We start from the raw sequence: 24875 nt of genomic DNA on the forward strand, positions 1-24875 counted from the left end.
CTCCAGACCGCCATACAAGATCTTTGACCCATATACACTGCACAATAGAGTCGTTTGTGGTCGTTTGTGGTGTTTCTGGGTCGTTTGTGGTCGTTTGTGGTGTTTAGGCGGACCTTCCAGACACGACAGTAGTCAATAAAAATGTCGTTATCTAAAACTTGAATGGGGAAGTTACCTTTGCGCGCGTTCACAGCCCTGCCTCGGTAACGTGAGTTATCCAGGCTGGCCTTCATGCTGGAGAAGGTGCACGCATGCGCGATAGTCTCGATGGAAGCGTCATCCAGTTTGACCTGAAGGAACGCCGCAACTGTCTTCACGGCTTTGGGAAGGTCCTGAGACAAACGGTAGCGAGTTGGGAACGCAAGATTGCACATATACATACCTTCAACTTCATAAGTGAAACAACATGAAACGATAATCGAGAACCATCTACCTGCTTCATGTTTTCGTACTTTAAGAACAAGAAGTGAGGGTCGTCACGTTTCTGCCACCAGCCAAGGATGTGGTCGAAGTAGCAGCCGAAGTTATCTAAAGAAAACAAGTTCCTAAATATAAAACGTTTTAACCAGATAGTCCTTAATTTTATCTATCAGGACTGATTATGAATAGTATAATTCATTCAGCTATGTTGAAAATGTGCAGCTTAGATGGACAAGACATAATGGTAAACAATTAGAATAAATTACTTGATAACATGTATGTTGATAACTTGTATGAACTGATGTGTTAAAAAAGTAAAAAATGTTTAAGCACAATCTGTTGAATACGCGTTGAAGCTAATGTCAACGTGGTCCATTTAGCAACATTGCCCTTGGTAGCTTCTCTCTACTTACACTTGCCGGCCAGGAATAACTGAAAGAACTCGTCCCATGAAGGAGGCGTCTTTCTGGCAAAATGAGACCTGAGCTTCTGTCCGAAGTGGAAGTAAGAAACCGCCGTGTCCTTGGGGTTCCGCATAACGACGATAACTTTAACCTGCGACGGAAGGGTCAGAAAACAAATCATCAAATTCCTCAAAGAATTATAATTATTATAGTTGTACAGCAATCGTGACATTTCATATGAATATTTGTACGTCTAAGAAACCCTTTAGAATGTGACGTCACGCGCAGACAAACTCACGTGATCTCACCTGATTATGATGTGTTATCCGCCATATTGGATGGTTAAACCTGGAAGTTGGCAGGTAGATTTGTACATATAATTACAGTCACATAACCGTGACATATTATGTGAGTATGCCTAACAAACCCTTCAGAATGTGACGTCACGCGCAGACACACTCACGTTGTTCTGAGGATGAGCGATCCCAGGCGGGGCGGTGTCCGGGGTGAGGTGGGTGAGGATGACGCGGGGAGAGGCACATTCCTGCAGCATCACGTGATGAGGGCGTGGCTCGTCAGGATACTGGAACTCCAGCTTCCCCACCATGTCGTCAGAAGAGGCGTCGGTCCGGCCGCCGGCTGACAGGATCTTGGTGACGATTTCTAGTGTCCAGTTGGTTCCTGTAGTTTATAAAGCCATAGTCTCGTATACATGATTGTCCAGGTCCAGTCCGATCCTTTTTTTGGTAAAGGGATCTAAGGAGCTGAACTGGAGCAAGAAGGCTCCAGAACATTATGGTTACCAGATTGATACATTCAGGATGTTACAGACACAGAAAAACGCACACATGTTGTAGTTATGTATGTTTGTGTGTCTGTATGCGTGTGTATATGTGTGTGGGGTGTGTGTGTTTGTGAGGTGTTTGTGTGTGTATATGAGCATGTGTCTGTATTTGAGTGTATGTATTTGTGCGAGAGTGTGTGCGTGTGTGTGCGAGTTTTGGTGTGTGCATGTAACTATGTAAATGTGTCACTGTGTGCGTGTGTGTATGTGTGTTTGGTGTGTCTATGTGTGTGTATGTTTTGGTGTGTGTATGTGTGTGATTTGGTGTATGTGTGTGTGTTTCTGTATTTATTTGTGTGTGTGTGTGTGTGTGTGTGTGTGTTTGCGGGTACATGTATGTGTGTGTGTATGTGTGTGTGTGTGTGTTTGTGTTCGTGTGTGTGTGTGTATGTTTGCGCTTACTCATCACACACCTGATTTAGGATAAGCCGCTATGACGATGTCGTCATCACGGATGTCAAAGTTCACCATGGCTTCCAGATTGGCCTCAGTAACAACCGGTGGGTATACCTGATGCCCTTGACGACATGGGTGAAGTCATCTTGGTCTATGGAATGTGCAGTCGCCTCTGCCATCTAATATTCAAAGTTAACCTTTAAGTTAGTTAGTTATGGAATGGCCATTTTGTATTTGAGTTAGTTATGGAATGGCCATTATGTATTTGAGTTAGTTATGGAATGGCCATTATGTATTTGCCTCGCGGTGTTTTCTATAAAATGACAACCAACTTATCACACTGAAACCACGGCATCTTTAACTCTAGATCGGTAGGAACCAGCCCTGGGGTAGCCACCACCTCAAATTCTTAACTATACATGCCAGAACACGTAAGAATTCTTTTATTATTCTTATTCATATATACCCCCCCCCCCCCCCCCCAAAAACACATTGCCTCTCTGATGACCTGGATGTTTCTTCTCTGTACATGTAAATGTAGGTACTTACCGGCCTTGATGATACCTGTGCAGTAGATGTACCGTGATAATACAGACTTCTGTACACAATAAAGAATTCTGCACACAAAGAAGAATTCTAACCCCTTCTGTAGTCGTAGGTGTATGGTGTCGACGTACAAGTGGACTGTGCGTAAATATTTGATGTGAGGTGAAGGATCAGTAGGGCAGGGTTCAAAACTTGTTTATTTTTCGCTCAACCCCCATCACAGAAGTGGTATGGTGGGATTGTGACAGCTAATCAATGGCTATGATGATCATACGATATTTATATCAGGGTTCTGTCAGATCGGACCAGTAGACTGGACGGTTAATTCTCCAGGATGCTATGTGTCGTGTATAACAAGCCTTGATGGGGACACACAACAAACAAACACCTCTATGGGACTTTTCGACCCATCTCAACTGAAATCAGGCGACGCCGGCAAAGTTTAGCTGGCCTTGTCACTCGGCATAGCGAACCAGCCGGAAAACTTCTCCTGTGGTCCCCAGAGGCAAAGAGGCGAAGAGGCAGTATCTACCTTACGTTAAAGAACATTTATTGAATCAGAGACTGGACTAAGTGATAGGAACCTGATTACAATGATGCATGATAGATCTCACTGGGGAAACTTTGCTAAGCTTGAACTCTATGCATGTATGTCTGTCATATCAGAATCAATCTCTTCCCTGAGTTGGGCCGCACTGACTTAATTTTATGGATAACATTGTCGCGCACATTGATATGAGCATGTTCTAAAAAAGCAACAAAAAAAAAAAAAACACGAAACATGTGGCCATATGTCACCCAATAATATCCCTGGTCAATTAGAATTCTATGCTTGCCAGATCGAGGATCTGCTCTCTGGGGTAAGATTCCCGGGGCACATGGTCAGGGCATAAGGCAACAGTACACTTGTTCTCTGTTTAAACAAGAATGGCAATAAAAACATTGTTAAAACGGCAACAATTATCTCTTATAATCTTACTAGAGGTGAACACAAGGCAAGCCTGGGAAAGAAATTGCCTTAAAAGTCCTGTGGTTTAGCAGCATTTTTTGCAGCATTTGTCTTTTTTCGCCCTCGTGCATTGATTTGGGGGCGCATAAGACTAAAAGAGTAGCTAGGAGCAATTTGCCAGTTGGACACTGTATGGCCGGCTTTTTCTTTTGTATAATGCCACTGGTAAATATGCTTGGAGATTATTTACAGATTGATGGCAGGTTCAAAGAACACACACAAGGGTTTGAGTTGTACTCCTATGTATTTGTCACATACAGTCACATGCATGATCTACCTTTGTGGAATATACTCTTAACTGAGGCTTAAACTATTCGAAGTTAAACTGAAGTCCAGTCCCCTCCAGCTTTGTCTTGCATTTCAAGTCGAGCAGCCTGCTTTGTTCGTCGGTAAACATCGTCTTCCAGTCTCCAACAATACCTACAAATTCAAACAATTTAGAAACATAACTTCCAGTCGCCTATAACAACTTAAAATTAAGTTAGAAATATGACTTTAGCAGCTTTGGGAGATTTGTTGAAAATGACGAGCATTACAAATATTGTTTTCCTACATAATACAGAACTAACATGTAGTGTCATCCGTGCTTGTCAACTACCAGCAAATTAGTTGAATCGATTGCTTTATAAGCCCTAAGGTATTTGATATAGATCCACGTAAATAAATCAAGGACAAAAATGTCGATAGAGTACAGCAAACGTGCTAGCTCCACTTCAACACGTAACAAAATGTCCGATGAAATGTGAACATAGTACTACCCCAGTAAGCAGTGAAAATGGTGTTAAAACATGAACGTGAAGTTACCTTTGCGGGCCATAAGAGTCCTGTCGTCGTACCGTGAGTTATCCAGGGTGGACTTCATGCTGGAGAAGGTGCACGCATGCGCGATAGTCTCGATGGAAGCGTCATCCAGTTTGACCTGGAGAATCGCCGCCACTGTCTTCACGGCTTTGGGAAGGTCCTGAGACAAACAGATGTGAGTTGAGAATGCAAGATTGCACATGTACGTACTTTCAACCTCATAAATAAGACAGAATTATACGATAATCGAGAACCATCTACCTGCTTCATGTCTTCATACTTTAAGAACAAGAAGTGGGGGTCGTCACGTCTCTCCCACCAGCCAAGGATGTGGTCGAAGTAGCAGCCGAATGGATCTAAGAATACAACAAAGTCATATAAAAAGTTTTAACTTTTAATCGGATACGTTTCTCACTCATTTTGGTTTAGGAATACATACTTTGAGTCACTCTGCTATATTTAAAAATGTGTCGCGTGGATTAAGCATATATTGTTATGATCTGTTAACAGTAAATAATGTTGGATACCCTTACATATAAAAGTACAGCCGTACAGCTACAAACGCTATCGAACCCTAGTATCGGACTGACTTCAAAGTAGTTCATTTAACAAATTTATATCGTTGAATAATTTCTTCCTACTTACGATTGCCGGGCAGGAAATTCTGCATAAAATATTCATCCCACGAATGATGTGCCTGCTTTCCCAAACGAGACCTCATCTTCTGTTCGAAGTGGAAGAAAGAAACCGCCGTGTCCTTGGGATTCCTCATAACGACGATTACCTTAACCTGTGACAGAAGGGGCAGAAAACAAATTAAGAATTGTAGTTGTATTCCTCAAAGAATTGTAGTTGTACTACGTAATCGTGACATTTCATATGAATAATTGTAACGGTACGTCTAAGAAACCCTTCAGAATGTGACGTCACGCGCAGAGACACTCACGTGACCTTACGTGATGATGACGCAGTATTGCCCGCCATGTTGGATGGTTAAACCTGGAAGTTGACAGGTAGAATTGTACATATAACTACAGTCACACAATCGTCACATATCTAAAGAGACCCTTGGGAATGTGACGTCACGCGCAGACACACTCACGTTGTTCTGAGGATGAGCGATCCCAGGCGGGGCGGTGTCGGGGGTGAGGTGGGTGAGGATGACGCGGGGAGAGGCACATTCCTGTAGCATCACGTGATGAGGGCGTGGCTCGTCAGGATACTGGAACTCCAGCTTCCCCACCATGTCGTCAGAAGAGGCGTCGGTCCGGCCGCCGGCTGACAGGATCTTGTTGACGATCTCTAGCGTCCAGTTGGTTCCTGTAGGTTATAAAGTCATAACCTCAAACCCATGATTGTTTAGATCCAGTCCAACCCTGTCTTTGTGTGTCAATGTGCCATCGTCAGTGCTAATATTAGATTAACAAAGTTTGCAAAGCAGCTACCGGTGTGAACGCATTCTGTATACAATGTATTACACTGTCGCACGCACCTGCTTTCGGATACGTCACTATTACGATGTCGTCATCCCGGATGTCAAAAGTCGCCATGGCTTTCAAGTTGTCCTCGGAAACAAACCGTGGATACCTGATGCCCTTGACGACATGAGTGAAGTCATCGTCGTCCATGGAACGTGCAGTCGCCTCCGCCATCTAATATTCAGATTTAACCTTTGAGTTAGTTATGGAATGGCCATGTATTTGTCTCGTATGTTTTCTATAAAATGACAACTAACTTATCACACTGAAACCATGGCATATTTCAATCTAGATCTGTAGGAACCAGCCCAGGGGTAGCCCCACCTCAAATTCTAAACTGTAAACGCCAGAACACGCACTAACTCTCAGTTTTCCCCCCTCACCACAGTGGAACGCCGTGCCTGGCACGCGTACAGCTCTCATCGCTGAGTCATTCCGTACCAGGCAAAGGCCTGCCCAACCTATCCCGCATACACCTCCTCCCCCCCACACACTTTGTCCCTGATAGGGTTATTTGTGGGTATCCCCCCAATGTAGAAGTAAATATAGGTACTTACCGTTCTTGATGATGCCTCTACAGTAGATGTACACAATAAATAATTCTGCACACAATAAAGAATTCTGAGCACAAAGAAGAATTCTAACTCCGTCCCTTCTGTACTCGTACTTGTATGGTGTCGACGTACAAGTGGACTGTGCGTAAATGTTTGATATGAGGTGAAGGACCAGCAGGGCAGGGTTCAAAACTTGTTTATTTGTCGCTCCAACCCCATCACAGAAGTGGTTCGGTGGGAGTATGATAGCGAAGAGATGACTGACATGAAAGCTGTGTGTGAAGGAACTATGTGAATGGGCTGTATGTGAGTGGCAGTGTGTGAAGGAACTGTGTTTGAAGGAGCTGTGTGTGAAGGAGCTGTGTTTGAAGGAGCTGTGTTTGAAGGGGCCTTGTGTGAAGGGACTTTTTGAAAAGCAGCTGTGTGTGAAGGAAATGTGTGTGTGTTACATAACTCAGAGGATCTGGGTTCGAATCAGTTGATAGTCAAGTCAAGTTTATTGCACAATCATTAATTGCATCAGGTACAATGTATGGCAAATTTATAAGGTATTAATAACAGCTACAAATTGACATGCCACCGATCTTGTGTGCTTGGGAAGGGCTCTTAACACGACTTTCCTCACATCACTAAGGTAGAGAAATTAACTTCAGTAAGGGCTGTCCCTCGGATAGTTAAATGGAGGTCCAGTATTTGAGGAGATCAAAATGTTAAAGAACCCACCACACTTATGGAAAAGAGTAAGGGTCCTTCCGGATGTGAGTGGTTCAAACCCTTAAGTCCTATGACTGCACCCGGGGCAATTGCTGTTGCTGTTTGGAAATCATTTACAAATGGATGGCAGCTTCACAGAATACATGCAAGTGGTTGAGGGACAGCCCTATGTATTTTCACATACATGGTCGATCTTTGGGACTTTGGGACCATACCGCCCTCACTATTAAAGGCTTAAACTATTCGAAGTTAAACTGAAGTCCAGTTCCCTCCAGCTTTGTCTTGCATTTCAAGTCGAGCAGCCTGCTTTGCTCGTCGGTAAATATCGTCTTCCAGTCGCCAACAATACCTACAAAAATGACACAAATTTAGAAAATCACATGATGTCCATGCCTAAACTAGACACGTCTTAAGTTTTTGGAGAATGCTAACGATAACGTGTGTTATTGAAAATAATGTTTTCATACATGATACAGAGCTAACGTGTAGTGTGATGCTACACTTATCGTCGAAAGTAGTCGAAACAATTGCTTTATGGCCTAAGGTAGTTGACACTGTTCCACGTAAACAAATCAAGTGCGAAAGGAAATCGAATAAAGTACAACTATTGCCTTTCCTCCTAGCCCCAGTTCAAAACGTAACAAAATATCAGATGAGATGTGAAAACAGTACTACGGCGGTAGTCAATAAAAATGGTGTTATCTAAAACTTGATTGGGGAAGTTACCTTTGCGAGCGTTCAGAGTCCTGCCGTCGTACCTTGAGTTATCCAGGGCGGCCTTCATGTTGGAGAAGGTGCACGCATGCGCGATAGTCTCGATGGAAGCGTCATCCAGTTTGACCTGAAGAAACTCCGCCACTGTCTTCACGGCTTTGGGAAGGTCCTGAGACAAACGGATGTGAGTTGAGAATGCAAGATTGCACGTGTGCGTACTTTCAACCTCATAAATGAGACAGAATTAAACGGTAATCGAGAACTATCTACCTGCTTCATGTCTTCGTACTTTAAGAACAAGAAGTGGGGGTCGTCACGTCTCTGCCACCAGCTAAGGACATGATCGAAGTAGCAACCGAAGTTAGCTGAAGAAAAACAAGGTCCTATATATTAACAGTTTTAAAAAGATACGTTCTTTCTTTGATTTATCAATAACTCATAATTTGGTTCATTCAGTTATGTGAAAAATTTGTAGCTTAGCTAGACAACACATCGCTAGTAAGTAACATTAAACTGTTTGATAACATTGTATGAGCGCATACGTGAAAAGATAGAAAAGTTCAAAAGTACAAAACTCTGTTGAATATGCGTTGAAGCTAATGTCAAAGTGGTCCGTTCAACAACATTGTCCTTGCTAGCTTCTGTCTACTTACACTTGCCGGACATGAATAACTGAAAGAACTCGCCCCATGAAGGAAACCGCTTTTGTCCAGTCTGAAAGCTGATCTTTTCTAGGAAGTGGAAATATGAGACCGCTGTATCCTTCGGGTTCCTCATTACTACGATCACCTTAACCTGTGAGGAGAGACACCAAAACAAATTTATCATTGCTTGAAAGGCGCTGATAGACCGCACTGTACATCATAGGCTTTTGCGCTCACGTGATTATGACGTAGTATTGTCCGCCATATTGGATGGTTAAACCTGGAAGTAGGCAGCTAGATTTGTACATTTAACTACAGTCACATAATCGTGACATACCATGTGAGCATGCCTAACAAACCCTTCAGAATGTGACGTTACGTGCAGACACACTCACGTTGTTCTGAGGATGAGCGATCCCAGGCGGGGCGGTGTCCGGGGTGAGGTGGGTGAGGATGACGCGGGGAGAGGCACATTCCTGCAGCATCACGTGATGAGGGCGTGGCTCGTGAGGATATGTGAACTCCAGCTTCCCCACCATGTCATCAGAAGAGGCGTCGGTCCGGCCGCCGGCTGACAGGATCTTAGTGATGATTTCTAGCATCCAGTTGGTTCCTGTAGGTTATACATTAAAAACCTGGAATCACCCTGCTCTAGTTCCAGTCCGATCCTATCTTTGGCAATTTAAAGTGATCTACGGAGCGAACCGGAGATAGAAGGCTCAAGATTGATACGTTCAGGACATGTACGTGTGTGTGTGTGTGTGTGTTCGTGTGTGTGTGTTGTGCGTTCTTGTGTGTGTGTGTGTGTGTGTGCGTGCGTGCGTGTGTGTGTGTGTCTGTATGTGTGTATGCGAGTATATTGGCATACATATCGTCAGTGCTGATATCTTTAATTTGCCTGTGCACGTGAGATTACAACGGTTGAAAGTAGCTACACGTGTGAAAGTATTTTGTATACAATGTATTACTCACTACACTGTCGCACACACCTGTTTTCGGAAAAGTCACTATGGCTATGTCGTCATCCCGGATGTCAAAGGTCGCCATGGCTTCCAGATTGGCCTCGGTAACAAAAGGTGGATATCTGATGCCCTCGGTGACGACATGAGTGAAGTTATCGTCGTCCATGAAACTTGCAGTTGCCTCCGCCATCTGATATTCAAATTTAATCGTTGAGTTAGTTATGGAATGGCCAAGTATTTGCCTCGCGGTGTTTTCTATTACTAGTAAATGCCAACCAACTTATCACACTGAAACCACGGCATCTTTAAATCTAGATATGTAGGAATCAGCCCAGGGGCGCGCTCGCGTAGCCACCGCCTCAAATTCTAAACTATAAATGCCCCAAACACGGACTAATTCTCAGTTTTCCCCCTCACCATAGACATAGTGGAACGCCGTGCCTGGCACGCGTACAGCTCTCATCGCTGAGTCATTTCGTGCGAGGCACTAGGCCTGCCCGACCTAGCCCGCAATTACAACCTCAAGCCGCCCCTTTGGATGTTTCTCTTATGTACATGTACATGTAAATGTAGGTACTTACCGTCCTTGATGATACCTGTGCAGTAGATATACACAATAAAGACTTCTGCACACAATAAAGAATTCTGCGCACAATAAACAATTCTAAACCCGCTGCCTCAGTCTGTAGTCGTAGGTGTACTTTGTCGACGTCACCAGTGGACTGTATGTACATATTGATATAAGGTGAAGGATTAGCAGTGCACAAGTTCAAAACTTCTTTATTTGTCGCCAGTCACAGAAGTCGTACGGCGGGATTTTTGAAACAAATAAATGACTATACGATATGTATCTTAGGGTTATGCACGTTCTATGACTTATGTGACTCTGCCTCTAACGCAGGCGCGTGTATTCGGTGTACCTTGCGCCTATCGTGTTATTTTCAGACTTAGGATCTCATCCAGGTATTATTCCGAGTGGGTATAAAAAGATCCGACCCAAAAACTGAACGGCTGCATAGACGCGTGTTTTTAGCGGTAAGAAATTCCCTTTCAGCCAGCCCAACTGATCTTAAAAGTTAGATTGGTAAAAGTTTCTTTGTAATATATAAGAAATTAGCCGGTAATGTTTGGCAACCGCGCGTTAGGTCGGAGGCACACAGTCCAAGGTTCTGAGTGGTGCTGCTGTACACCAACACTACAGCAAAAAAGTGCCTCTTACTGGGATTGACTAATTGTAGTTTATAATTGCTATAAACATGGTATAAAACACGTGCCAAAGCGAGGAATGTCGATGGATATGAATCATGCAAATGACTTTATTTGCATAATTAAGGAGACGACGCTATTTTCCATAGTGCTAAATGACGTATATATCATTAATGCGGCTTTTACAGAAAATTTCAAGTTATATCACATCGACTCCAAGTCGTCGTCTTTAGGATTTATACTATGTATATTCAACAATAAATTGTAGACATTCAGACATTACAAGTGAATTCCACACTCTCAAAACGACACGCTACCGTATCTGGATAATTTCATGGCATGTGCTACGCTCAACCCCTGGTATGAGTATCTTGGGCCAGTTGATGCGTTTTGAGTTAAAGATGTGTCTAGCTTCAATACCACACCCCAGCCCGATCTCAAAAATATCTATCGTGCAGGGGTCTGGCCGGATGACATTGGTCCTCTTCTCAATTTTGCCCCTGCACGATAGATATTTTTGAAATCGGGCTGGGGGTGTGGTAACCAGGCTAAGGTGTGTCCAGTATGTAACAATAAACGAAATATAAAGAAGACCTAGTATCTAGTCTCTCGTATTGAATTTACCTTTTATGGATGAATGGATAAATTGCTCAACAATTAAGATAGGTGCAATGTGTAGCAACTACATTCTATTTACCAGTTCCATGAAGAATGGGCAATTCATATGCTTCTAACTTTAATAGTTTTATCATTTCACCAACGCATGTATACTCGTGTGAGGTTAGTCTGGTCTGGCCCTCAGAGTGAATTTAACATGTAAAAAATGACCCACGAAGCGAATGCAGGAGTACATGTTAATCGTGTAAGGAAAATGATCTGTGTACAGTCATCAACTAGAATGTAAAATCATTAATCTGAATCTCTGGCGAAGCAAAGTTCATGTCCGAGTCCTTTCTGACCTGCATGACACAAGCTAATGCGACTAGGTTGTTGAATAAGTATCAGGTACACTAAATGATAACCAGAATGACTTGAATGAAGATACATTTATTTAATGATATGGTTGGCAGGTACACAGAATGTACACATGCTTTTGACGTGTAGTCCCTTTACTGTCAGGGAATGTACTAAACTCTTTACTGAGGCTTGGGCTATTCAAAGTTAAACTGCAGTCCAGTTCCCTCCAGCTTTTTCTTGCATTTCGAGTCGAGCAGCCTGCTTTGTTCCTCGGTAAACATCGTCTTCCAGTCTCCAACAATACCTGCAAATTGACACAAATTTAGAAACTTTATACAAATCAAATGATATCCATGCCTAAACTAGACACGTCTTAAGTTTTGGTAGAAATGCTAAAATGACGAGCGTTAAAGATATTGTTTTGAAAATTCGTTCTACTCCATGTCGACTAACATGTGGTGTGATGCGCGCTTGTTACGCTTTTAAAACACCGAAAGTAGTCTAAATCTATAGTTGCTTTTTGAGGTATCTGACATGTAGTACTGTAACAGTTAACGTGTGCCATCGTCTCTCCTTCTAGCCTCACTTCAACACGTATCAAAATGTCCGATGAGATGTGAACATAGTACTACCCAGTAAGCAGTGAAAATGGTGTTAAAACTTGAACGTGAAGTTACCTTTGCGGGCCATAAGAGTCCTGTCCTCGTACCGTGAGTTGTCCAGGGTGGACTTCATGTTGGAGAAGGTGCACGCATGCGCGATAGTCTCGATGGAAGCGTCATCCAGTTTGACCTGAAGGAACGCCGCCACTGTCTTTACGGCTTTGGGAAGGTCCTGAGACAAACAGATGGGAATTCAAGATTGAACATGTATATGGGCTTTCAATCTCACAAGGGAAACAACACAAAAAGATAATCCAGAACCATCTACCTGCTTCATGTCTTCGTACTTTAAGAACAAGAAGTGGGGGTCGTCACGTTTCTGCCACCAGCCAAGAACATGGTCGAAGTAGCAGCCAAATGTATCTAAGAATAAAACAAGGTCATGTATATAAAAGTTTTAAGAGTTACATACATGTTTTTTTTATCTATCAGGAATGATTATGAATGATATAATTCATTCAGCTATGTTGAAAATGTGCAGCTTAGATGGACAAGACATAATGGTAAATAATTAGAATAAATTACTTGATAACATTGTATTAAAAGATGTGTTAAAAAAGTAAGAAATGTTTAAGCACAATCTGTTGAATACGCATTGAAGCTAATGTCAACGTGGTCCATTTAGCAACATTGCCCTTGGTAGCTTCTCTCTACTTACACTTGCCGGCCAGGAATAACTGAAAGAACTCGTCCCATGAAGGAGGCGTCTTTCTGGCAAAATGAGACCTGAGCTTCTGTCCGAAGTGGAAGTAAGAAACCGCCGTGTCCTTGGGGTTCCGCATAACGACGATAACTTTAACCTGCGACGGAAGGGTCAGAAAACAAATCATCAAATTCCTCAAAGAATTATAATCATTGTAGTTGTACTAATAACTACAGTCATCGAGACATTCATATGAATATTTGTACGTCTAAGAAACCATTCAGAATGTGACGTCACGCGCAGACACACTCACGTGACCTCACGCGATTATGATGTCATATATTCCGCCATATTGGATGGTTAAACCTGGAAGTTGGCAGGTAGATTTGTACATATAATTACAGTCACATAACCGTGACATATTATGTGAGTATGCCTAAGAAACCCTTCAGAATGTAACGTCACGCGCAGACACACTCACGTTGTTCTGAGGATGAGCGATCCCAGGCGGGGCCGTGTCCGGGGTGAGGTGGGTGAGGATGACGCGGGGAGAGGCACATTCCTGCAGCATCACGTGATGAGGGCGTGGCTCGTCATCATACTGGAACTCCAGCTTCCCCACCATGTCGTCAGAAGAGGCGTCGGTCCGGCCGCCGGCTGACAGGATCTTGGTGACGATTTCCAGCATCCAGTTGGTCCCTGTAGGTTATACATTTAATAGCCTTGTGTCATCCTGGTCTAGTTCCAGTCCGATCCTATCTTTGGCAAAGTGACCAGAGGAGCGAATCGGAGATGGAAGGCTCAAGTTTGATACGTTCAGGACATGTACTCATGTGTGTGTGTCTGTGTTCTTTTGTGTGTGTGTGTTCTTTTGTGTGTGTGTATGTGTGTATGTGTGTGTGTGCGTGTTTGTGCGCGCGCGTGTGTGTGTATGTGTGCATGCGAGTGTGTTGACATACATTACATATCTTCAGTGCTTATATATATATAATTTGCCTAGCCTGTGAGATTACAACAGTTGAAAGCAGCTACAGGTGTGGGTGTATTCTGTATATTAGTCACTACACTGTCGCACGCACCTGTTTTCGGAAAAGTCACTATGGCTATGTCGTCATCCCGGATGTCAAAGGTCGCCATGGCTTCTAAATTGGCCTCGGTAACAAACCGTGGATATCTGATGCCGTTGATAACATGAGTGAAGTCATCGTCGTCCAGGAAACTTGTATCTGCCTCTGCCATCTGGTATTCAAAGTTAACCATTGATTTAGTTAGTTGATTAAGGGTTAATGACCCGCCCCGATGCGTATCGATGGTGTCATAATGCCTGATCCTTCGCTATAACCACCGAATAAAACCACCTTTACACCAGTACCTCCCTTGCAAACGTTATGCCCATGCATTCATTGATCGAGCACCAGGGTTTATTTTGTGAATGGTTTATAAAACAAACACAAGCTCTCCAATGATGTCACATCAAATGCCATACTATAAACGCCAGAACAGACACCACAAATGCCCAGTTTTCCTCCGTACCATCCCGAGTGGAATGCCGTACCTGGCACGCTTGTGACAGCTCCCACCGCTGTTAAATTCCGTGCCAGGCTGGTGGCATGCCCGCCCTAACCCGCCAACTCAACTTTACCCCCACAAACTTTGACCCTAATGGGGTTATTTTGGGGTATCCTACCCTGGGTGCCAGACAGGATCGGGTAGCTAGCGAGTTTTGTTCGGGGAGTCAAGGCAGTCAGCCCGCCTATCTCACATTAGCGCTCCGGGGAGTTTAAGCCCGAAGGAGTTATCGCTACCCTTTTCCGAAAAGGGCAGGTGGACGTAACGTTAATCGGGCTTAAACTCCCCGGGGTGCTAATAGTAGATAGGCGGACCTGGCTGTTTTGGGCCGCCGAATAAACTGTCCTAGCTGCCCTATCCCGGCTGGCCCCCAGGGTAGGGGTATCCCATATGTAGATGTAGGTACTTGCCGTCCTTGATAATACCGCTGCAGTAGATGCACAATGGGTAATTCTTACCCCGCCCTTTCTGTAGTCGTAGGTGTACGTTGTCGACGTCACTAGTGGACAGTACGTTAATATTTGAGACGCCACTAGTGGACAGTACGTTAATATTTGACAGAAGGTGAAGGGTCAGTAGGGCAGGGTTCAAAAGTTCTTTATTTGTCACTCAACCCCCCATCACAGAAGTAATACGGCGGTATTATTATAGCGAATAGATGACTAAGATGATCACACGATATTTATGGTAGGGTTATGCCAGATCGCAATTGATGTTTTCAGATCGCAATTGATGTCGGACCAGTTAGACTTGTCAGTTCGTACGCATGAACCCCACTGCTATATTGCTTCCCCCCTTTCCTCTCTCTCAAGAGTCTTTCTTTCTTCAATCTCTGAGCACGATATCCATGTGCGGCTCATTTTGTCATTGCTCACAGACTGGTGTGGGAACCACTGAAAGCATTAGAGTCTACTGGATCACTACATTCGAACTCGCGTCACCAACTCCCGAACCAATCGCACTATAGCTACCAGCAAATCTAAAAGGTCCGGACCAGTAAGACTATTCAGTTGGTGGCGCTTGAAACCCACCGTTACCTGACCGTCATGTCAGATTAGGCACGTGACACGGGGCTCGATTAGCAACACAGCGACGCACAAATAAAGACACGTTTTGAACCTTGTACCCCGCACCGTTACCCTTTTACCGGTATATCAGATAGCTAATGTTTACACCTATCATGACTCGACAAAAGCTTAGACTACAGAAAACAGCGTAGTCAAAACTTGTCCTTGTATAGAACTATTGCAGAGGTTTCATCAAGTACGGTAAGAGAATCGTAGGGCATTACTTTTTCTTATTTTATTTTTATTCAATTAGGATTCACCGTAAAACAAGGCTCATGGAGCCACTCAAGCGTCTTGGGTTACAATACTGTATTGTGAAGAAGGATGTCTGTTATTCCCTGACTTAAACAATTTCAGATTGTATCCCATGGGGAAGCAAGTCCGTGGAAGCTTATTCCATGGTTATGTTGTTCTAGGAAAGACGCTCTCAGGCACTTTAAACAGAGCTAGATTTCGACATTTTCAAGTCGGTCAAAATGTAAAAGAAAGCATAGTACCGCTGGTCGGATTAATGGATGTTCTGTTCATTATACTGAGCCCAGTGGGTATGCATGTGCAATCTAGGTCTTCTTCATTACCTGCATGTATGCAGGTATGGTTTTCACGGGCATGGGAAAATTTGGAAGCTGGGGATTTAGGGCGCTGTATCTCGAGAACGGATGGTGCGAGCACGACGATTTTTGGTATGTGGGTTGGGGGTGGTGGCTTGACACTCAGGTTTGATTTTGGGCCTCCTGGCGTTTGAACTTGACATTGCAGGTGGCATTTTTGGTGTTTTGGGGGCACTTTTGGCGCTGTGTGTTTGGAACGATACGCGCGATTGCGGACGCACGATACGGTATATTTGGGGGGATGTTTGCTGGGTGTTCACTCTGACTACAACAGCTTTCTGAACTTTTTAAAGTTGCCAGCAGCTTGCCATTTATGAATGGGATTGACAAGGACATTTTGAGTAGTAAATTCTGCTGTAAAATTTGGCGTAGGTACTTCAGGAGATTTAGGTTTTAGTTGGACGGATTGAACAAAATATCATACCACCCTAATGCTGCTGGATGGGGCCTACCACTATTCATATTGTCTATGGAACTACTGTAAAAATATAATTTTTCAAATTATGCAAATAACCTTCCAGTGTCAAGTGATATAACACTCCAGAAATAAATCTTTAATGAATATCATTGGTACAATAAGGAGATTTAGCAGCTGCATTAGGTCAGTACATTGAAATAAGAAGATATCAGTACTGAATATATCATATGTGACAGAACAACTACATGGGCCATCTGTCTCTGAGACCAAAAAAGGTAGGAAAAGTCGTCTCAATAACTTTAAGGTACTGTGGTTGGTTACATGCTTAAGAAATCCAAAATAATCAATGTTCATCCATGCCCAAACTTACACATTCTGAAAATGGAATTTCAGACTTTTGCATGGTGCACAACCAACACGGTAAAAATATCACTTTTCCAACCACGCAACCAGGGACGAAAAGGAAAAAAAATACACAATATGTCTACAGACACCTAATACATTTCATGCAGGCCTGAGGTCTACGAACTCTTGTTATATCAGTAACCTGAACTTTAAATCCTAGATGGCGAAGACGTCTGCAAATTTCATGGACGATGATGACTTCACTCATGTCGTCAAGGGCATCAGGTACCCTCCTGACGTCACCAAGGACAACCTGGAAGCCATGGTGAACTTTGACCTTCGGGATGACGACATCATCATAGCGGCTTTTCCAAAAGCAGGTGTGTGACGAATCCCTTGAATTTTGGGATAAAGACACAGTCTAACCGTTTCAGTTCTACAGACAGAAATATCAGCACTTTGTGTTAATTAGAAAACACCGAAACACACAGACACACACAGACACACACATACATACAAACACACACACACACACACACACACACACACACACACACACATACACTCACAGACACACTCACACACACACACACACACACACACACACACACACACACACACACACACACACACACACTCACAGACACAATCACAGACACACTCACACAAGCGGAATGGAGCTAGAGCATGATGCATACCAAGCTATTAATGTTTAACCTACAGGAACCAACTGGATGTTAGAAATCGTCAACAAGATCCTGTCAGCCGGCGGCCGGACCGACGCCTCTTCTGACGACATGGTGGGAAAGCTGGAGTTCACATATCCTCACGAGCCACGCCCCCGTCACGTGATGCTGCAGGAATGTGCCTCTCCCCGCGTCATCCTCACCCATCTCACCCCGGACACCGCCCCGCCTGTGATCGCTCATCCTCAGAACAACGTGAGTGTGTTTTTACGTGACGTCACGATCTGAAGGGTTTCTTTAGACATACCCATATAATATATCACAGTCTAGTGACTGTAGTTAAAAGTACAAATCTACCTGCAAACATCAAGGTTTAACCATCCAACATGGCGGACAACACTACGTCATAATCACGTGAGCACGTGAGTGCGTCTGCACGTGACGTCATATTCTGAAGGGTTTCTTAGACGTAAAGATAAATATTCATATGAAACGTTACAATAACGTGATGCAGTTATATGTACAAATCTACCTGCTAACTTCTAGGTTTAACCATCCAACATGGCGGACAACACTACGTCATAATCACGTGAGCGCAAAAGCCTATAATGTACAGTTAGGTCAGTCAGCGCCTTCAAAGAAATGGTGAATTTGTTTTGGTGTCTCTCCCCACAGGTTAAGGTGATCGTCGTGATGAGGAACCCTAAGGACACGGCGGTCTCTTACTTCCACTTCGAACAGAAGCTCAGGTCTCGTTTTGGGCGGAAGCCGATCCCTTCTTGGGACGAGTTCTTCCAGTTGTTCCTAGCCGGAAAGCGTAAGTAGGAAAATCTTATCAAAGACAACGTTGCTAAATGTAGCACTTTTGAGATCGGCCACACGCATGTTCAATACCCCTGTTCGTGGTTCCAGCTGCGTATGCGCAGCTGCGTATTGTGGCTGACATGTCAAAGGTCAAGGACCCTAACTTGTGATCAGTTCTTGTCCAGACCATGCTTAATTTACATCCAGACGTGTTTTTAGAATGTCTCGGGAGACTTCACACTTTTGACGTTCGCTACGTATGCGTAGTTGGGACCGTGAAGAGGCTTGTTGCAAATGACATGTAATCAGAGGGACTATAACGCTAGCTTACATTTATTCACACGGTAACCTATATCCGTTGTTTTTAGAAATAGGGCATTGAGCTGGATACCAAATCGAAGAACGGTGGTTTAAACTGCAAAAATAATGTTTAAAAATCACACTTCATTTAAAGAAGATATTCACCGTCCGTCGACTTGATATCCCAAAGTACATTTTGTACCCTTTATTTAAAAACAACGGATATAGGTTACCCTGCGGATTAAGGTAAACTAGCGTTATCAACATTGCATGAAGCATACAATGTTACGAAAGTTCAATTAAGCTCTATGAAAAAAGAAGTATATCTTGTTACAACTGCACAACTATTTTTCTTATACTTAGGACCTTGTTTTGTTCTTAGATACATACGGCTGCTACTTCGACCACGTCCTTGGCTGGTGGGAGAGACGTGACGACCCCCACTTCTTGTTCTTAAAGTACGAAGACATGAAGCAGGTAGATGGTTCACATTTATCATTTCATTCTGTCTCATTTATGATGTTGAAAGTACGCACAAGTGCAATCTTTGAGTTACTCCATATTTTCTTCAGGCAATGACAGTTTTTAAAGGGAAGGTCATTGCTTGAAAATTTGGAGTAACTGTACATGTATTCATACGTGACTGATGAACCTCTTCAACGATGTGCAATATTGCATTCCCAACTCACATCTGTTTGTCTCAGGACCTTCCCAAAGCCGTGAAGACAGTGGCGGAGTTCCTTCAGGTCAAAATGGATGACGCTTCCATCGAGACTATCGCGCATGCGTGCACCTTCTCCAGCATGAAGGCCGCCCTGGATAACTCACGGTATGGAGACAGGACTGTGAACGCGCGCAAAGGTAAATTCACTTCTCCTAAAATTTCAGATAACGCCTTATTCACTGAGCACTATAGCATTATGTTCACATGTAACATCTTGATACATCTTGAAAAAGAAGGACGAGGGAAGCAGGCGAAGGGACACTGTAGTAAATACTAGTATACACATGTACTTTGGCTGTGCTGTATTGGACATTCTTTTTCGTCCTTGGTTTATCTAGATGGATCAGTGCCTGCCACCTAGGGCTTAGCCCTTATGAAGCTACTTTTAGTATAAGTGCAACATCCATTATGTATGAAACTAAATGAATGTTGTATTATGTATACTAACTATTCAAACCACAAGAACAATAGTCAACGTTATTCTTTTTAAAATTTCGAAGTGTTTAACCTAGACATACCTAGATATCAGACGACATGTATTAACTCACTATCCAGTGATGAAATTTTAATGTATGTAAAATTTGTGTCAATTTTAAGGTATTGTTGGGGACTGGAAGACGATGTTTACCGACGAACAAAGCAGGATGCTCGACTTGAAATGCAAGACAAAACTGGAGGGAACTGGATTGCATTTAAACTTCGAATAAGTCTATCTTCACTTGATTCAAGGCAAAGATTGCAGATTGCTATTGGACTGAGCAGAGTACCATGTCTTGAGATGTAAAATCCTGGAAAAAATCTTGAGATCATTTTAAAGAATCTTGAGACTTTCTGAAAGATCTTAAATGTTCAGTAACAAATCTCAAGTTTGTTTGGAAAAATCTCGAGACTGTCTCGAAAAATATTGTGTAAAAACTTTTGAGATTTACCACACAATCTCGAGATGTTTCTGGGGGTTATGGCTTGAAAGTTCATCTGTCTGTGTTAATAAACTTTTGGCAACTTATGGTCAACCGTTCTCTGATGAGTCAAGTGTTCTATCTCCATTAGGTGACATCTTTAAAGCCCATGTTTTGACGTAGACAGTAATCTCCAAGCAGATCCTAGGGTAGCAAAAGTTAGTACTAAAAGCTGACAGAGGAGTAAAGACGGCATAGGAGTGTGTGTTTGCTACCGGTGCCCGTCTGACTCCCTTTGGCCGGCTGTACTCCTTTGTGCCAGCTTTGATCTTATGGCATCGTAGGATCTGCTTGGAGATTAGAAGACAACCATATAAACAGTAGAATTTTAGGGGTCTACAACACCTACGCACATACATTTTGTACCAAATATTTGTCACAATCCATCCAGAGGTTCTTAAGATATTGTACGTACAGACATGGTACAGTAGAAGCCGTCTAATTGCACTTCCCATTTACCATCACATTTTGTGCAATTATCCGGATGGCGTAACAAAGCGAAGTCATTCAGCTGGAACGCATCACTATGGGACTTTGGGATTCCATGCAATCAACAGAATTGTATCCGTTGTGCAAGTAAATAACTTCTACTGTAGAAATAGTAGATCTGGTCCGGGCAAATGGCCTGTGATGATTACGTACAGACATTAAAAAAATCAAAACAATACCTCTCATTTTTCACGGAGGTAATACCTTTCCCGCGTGGTTTGGTCCAAAGGTTCACCTTCAGCCAAAGTTGACTGAACAACAACAAAAAGAGTTCTCGCTTTCTAATTACGTTACGCCGATATGGGTCATTGTTTACTGGAGCATAACGTATCGTCTGGTCCGAGGTTGGTCGTTCTGTGTTATGTTGAGGGTTTAGAACCTCACCTATCAGTGGGTGATTCGGCGACACACTGAGTACGTACTGTGTTTTACAGGTAAGGAAAACACTTATTATGTTTGTTAAGCAGGGATCCGGAGTAAAACATCACCAACTCAATGGAAGGTCATTTTATGGTTTAGTCGTAATCCGTGCTAAAGAGCTATTATCAACATTACTGTCTTATGCATAGTGTTGTACAAGTCACGACCTTAGATAGCACCGTGTAGAGATTAAACCATGTGAAGGTATCGTGAAAGAATTGTGTCATAATAGTAAACAGAAGAGCTGATGTTATGCTTGGCATATTTTTATTCTTGATACGACAAATATATCACACGATAGCTAGGCGTTGATTACTGAAACGTTACATAGGAGAAAACCTCGTAAGAGAAGTACAATACGTATTGCTCTTGCTGCATATGCATTGCTTTATCTATTACAAATCCATGTGTTAAAACTTAAGAACACATCAAAACATGTATGACTCTATAGCATGTTTTCAGACACAGCCATTGTGATTTATATCCCTAACGCTACTTCGAGGGACAGGTTGATCGACCGGTTTCACTGCTCATATGATCAAGGACTGTTCCATTTGTAGCGATTTCTGGGGGGATGTTTTTATTCTAAACATAGGCGAGTCGAAATGTTAAGGCTATCCAACACCAGCTTTGTGCAAGGCATGAACATGCATACACATACATGCAAATTTATACTCTATCGAGATGAAGCATTAACAAAGTTCCGCTTCCAGTGCGACCCATCCTTCATCATTACAGTTAGGTCTTCATCATGAACATACAACAAACAATTTATAGTTAGAATTGACTCATTTTGGTACATGAACCTTGCTGTTGACTTCCGGAGAGCAGGACCATGACTGAGCAACAGAGCTAAAGGCTACCCAATACCAGAATTGTACAAGGCATGGACATACAACAAACAGTTAGACTTGACTCATTTTAGGTACATGAATTTTGCTGTAGACTTCCTGAGAGTAGTTAGACGATGGTTGGGCTTAAGGCTACCCAACACCGGCTTTGTGCAAGGCATAAATATACAACAAACAACTTAGTTAGACTTTACTCATTTTAGGTATATTTGACTTTGACTTTATTTGGATCCACAGTTAGCTTGACATGATTTCTGCTAGTTTTTCTTACTGCAGTCCTGCACATAAAATGCAATACAATAACATCACATAGCGGACATGACAGAAAGGTTACAAAAGTTATCACACTAACCGTTATATCAGATACATCATACAAGTCTACATTACAAAACTTCAGAAATAAAAAAGAAAATACAAGTTCATTCAGCAACTGTTTTATCAAGTGAAGGTATACCGTGTATGAATCTTGTTGTAGGTTGTCGGAGTGTGGTTAGACCATGACTGAAATGGAGGACCCTGTTGCGGTCCCCACCGTGAAGATCCAGTCCGAGACCAGCGCACTGATCCCGGGCCGTCTGCAGGGGCTGAAGGAGAAGGGTGAGACTAAATCTTCTTCCGTATAAGATAACCGTCAACTATTCTGATAAAACCACAACAAGTAGATGCTATGTGTGACATCAGCGAACTCATTACTTTTCGATTGATCTTGAAATTATTTTTCCACTCCTTTGATGATGGTGAACGTTGCGAGAAATTTCCAAAATGGAAAAACAATGCCGTATGGTAGTCTTAACTGTACTTGTAGAGTTACACTAGCGACAATTTGTATTGTTTAAATGTTGATTCTTCATTTGTTTAGATGCGAAAACTATATGGCAGAAATGTTACCTATAAGGACCATACAACGATGAAAGATGGCATGAGAGCAATTATCTTCTTTGTGATTGTTTAGCTAAGAAAACGACGCAGGACATGGCAGAGAACACGCACACCTATAAGGGTCAGAAGACGATGGAAGATAGCCCAAGACCAGCTTATATTTCTGTATTGTTTAAATGTTAACTTTGAAATGGTTTATTTTTCTGGCTAAGAAAACGACGCAGGATATGGCAGAAAATACTCACACACACTCATACCTCTAAGTACCACAAGAGGTTGAAAAGTGATGAAATTCTTTTGTTTTAATGTTCCCATATTGTTTATTTGTCTAGCTAAGAAAACGACACAGGACATGGCAGAGAACACCCACACCTACAAGGGGCAGAAGACGATGCACGAGGGTCTACAAAACACGGCCCTGGTCACCAGTAATGTAGCACAGATGATAACTCTAGTGAAGGGCACAGCAGAGGCCGCACTCACCGGACCACAGGTGATGTAACACTAGTTCACTTTTATCTGCGGGGTAACCTATATCGGTTGTTTAAAAAATCAGTAATTTTGGAACTCAAGTCAACAGACAGTTATTTTACTTTGCAGGACATTGTATTTTCAAAACATCGGAGTTTGAAACCATCGTCGACTTGATATCTGTAAATACCGTTTTTTTAACAACGGATATAGGCTACCCCACGGATAAATGTGAACTGGCGTTAATGTATCTTCAATATGTTTTAAACAAAGGCCATTCCAATTTTGAAACTGTATTGTTACGAAACTGTACTGGTTTCGCGTGACGTGACGTCTACCATTGTTAATCAGCATCACTAGAATGAACTGGCAGAACGAGCCAATAGTACGTAGTACATGGGGTTTTACTGGAAAAACTGGTTGAACATAATGAAATCACTAACTCGCTGAAGAGCAGTGATAGATGTTACTCAAAACGTCCAGAAGTAATCTCCCGATGTTTTCCAGTTGCAGAGATAGACCTTAGAGTTAGACATCGTGTCTCAGGCCTACCCTTCATCAACGTGTCTTTAAGTTGGTTTTCAAAGTTGGTATCTTTGAAGTTATTCTGTGGTGTAACGCTAACTGACCTAATATCAACTTTTTTAATTCAATAGAAAAGCGATGTCCTTAATTAAAGAGATGAAATAGAATGCATCATCATTATCCAGAAAGTATGCACATCTCAGGTACCCAAGTATTCAACACATTCTTGAGAAGGCTTCGATAACACTTTTTGTGTTTAATATATTGGTCTTAGGGAACCCGTTGGGACAATGGAAGTTGAAGTTGTGTATCAACTGTTCATGTATGTCGCTTTCTTTCTAGATCGCCAGAATGGTACTTCTAGCAATCTCCCTGTTCTTCCAAGGAATCATCTACATCTTACTCCTGCTGCAAGGCAAGACGCGTGTGAGGAAGAAGGAGGAGTACGCCGTGGCGGAACACAGGAACCAGGAGAAGAAGAAGCTGAGGAACACCAATAAGGTGGCGATGGCTTTCACGGGACTAGTGTTAGTCATTAACTTCGCTATAACACAACTGGAGTGAGCTAGATACAGCTAGCCGAGGTAATAAGGGCATTGAAAAATGGATTGAAATACAAGAGACAATATACAATGATTACATGGGCATAGAGATTGAGGTTAAGTGCTTTCTACATCTTTTTGTGTACAGGGGTGGTGCCCATCTTAGGTTTATACCCCTTGGGCCACACACGGCCATTACAGCAGGGGGCTAGTCCACTGGTAGCGGTGTTTGTTCAACAAGTAGACTCTCTTTCATAAGTG

The 24875-nt window shown here is 42.7% G+C and overlaps 4 protein-coding genes across 10 annotated transcripts in view; 2 read left to right on the forward strand and 2 right to left on the reverse strand.

The window, feature by feature from the left end:
- LOC118424736 (sulfotransferase 6B1-like) overlaps positions 1-10609 on the reverse strand; it is a 12234-nt gene extending 1625 nt beyond the window's left edge. Inside the window, exons 1-7 of one of the 7 annotated variants that reach the window (XM_035833457.1) lie at positions 10068-10599; positions 9514-9676; positions 8920-9137; positions 5066-5210; positions 4682-4776; positions 4424-4580; positions 2569-4039 (exon numbers count right to left, since the gene is read on the reverse strand). In XM_035833457.1, the coding sequence (XP_035689350.1) occupies positions 3930-4039; positions 4424-4580; positions 4682-4776; positions 5066-5210; positions 8920-9137; positions 9514-9676; positions 10068-10220 (1041 nt within the window). In that variant the 5' untranslated portion in view covers positions 10221-10599 and the 3' untranslated portion in view covers positions 2569-3929. Of the gene's footprint in view, positions 1-175; positions 333-433; positions 529-2568; positions 4040-4423; positions 4581-4681; positions 4777-5065; positions 5211-7015; positions 7516-7892; positions 8050-8150; positions 8246-8533; positions 8676-8919; positions 9138-9513; positions 9677-10067 lie in introns of those variants that run through there. The other 6 variants (XM_035833464.1, XM_035833461.1, XM_035833459.1 and 3 more) reach the window with 6 other exon arrangements.
- Positions 10610-11719: 1110 nt separating this feature from the next.
- LOC118424745 (sulfotransferase 6B1-like) lies at positions 11720-14700 on the reverse strand. The gene is made up of 7 exons (XM_035833477.1): positions 14510-14700; positions 14034-14193; positions 13436-13653; positions 12970-13111; positions 12580-12674; positions 12327-12483; positions 11720-11953 (listed from the first exon to the last, which is right to left on the reverse strand). Exons 2-7 carry the CDS (start codon positions 14191-14193, stop codon positions 11844-11846), a joined length of 882 nt encoding a protein of 293 aa, XP_035689370.1. The 5' UTR covers positions 14510-14700; the 3' UTR covers positions 11720-11843.
- Positions 14701-15645: 945 nt separating this feature from the next.
- On the forward strand, positions 15646-21599 carry LOC118424744 (sulfotransferase 6B1-like). The gene is made up of 7 exons (XM_035833476.1): positions 15646-15791; positions 17185-17344; positions 17688-17905; positions 18326-18467; positions 19137-19231; positions 19459-19615; positions 20076-21599. Exons 2-7 carry the CDS (start codon positions 17185-17187, stop codon positions 20183-20185), a joined length of 882 nt encoding a protein of 293 aa, XP_035689369.1. The 5' UTR covers positions 15646-15791; the 3' UTR covers positions 20186-21599.
- LOC118424761 lies at positions 21237-24784 on the forward strand. The gene is made up of 4 exons (XM_035833495.1): positions 21237-21360; positions 22673-22794; positions 23409-23569; positions 24415-24784. Exons 2-4 carry the CDS (start codon positions 22695-22697, stop codon positions 24634-24636), a joined length of 483 nt encoding a protein of 160 aa, XP_035689388.1. The 5' UTR covers positions 21237-21360; positions 22673-22694; the 3' UTR covers positions 24637-24784.
- Positions 24785-24875: the final 91 nt, after the last annotated feature.

The sequence above is a fragment of the Branchiostoma floridae genome, chromosome 10, assembly GCF_000003815.2.
Source record: "Branchiostoma floridae strain S238N-H82 chromosome 10, Bfl_VNyyK, whole genome shotgun sequence".
NCBI classification, from domain to species: domain Eukaryota; kingdom Metazoa; phylum Chordata; class Leptocardii; order Amphioxiformes; family Branchiostomatidae; genus Branchiostoma; species Branchiostoma floridae.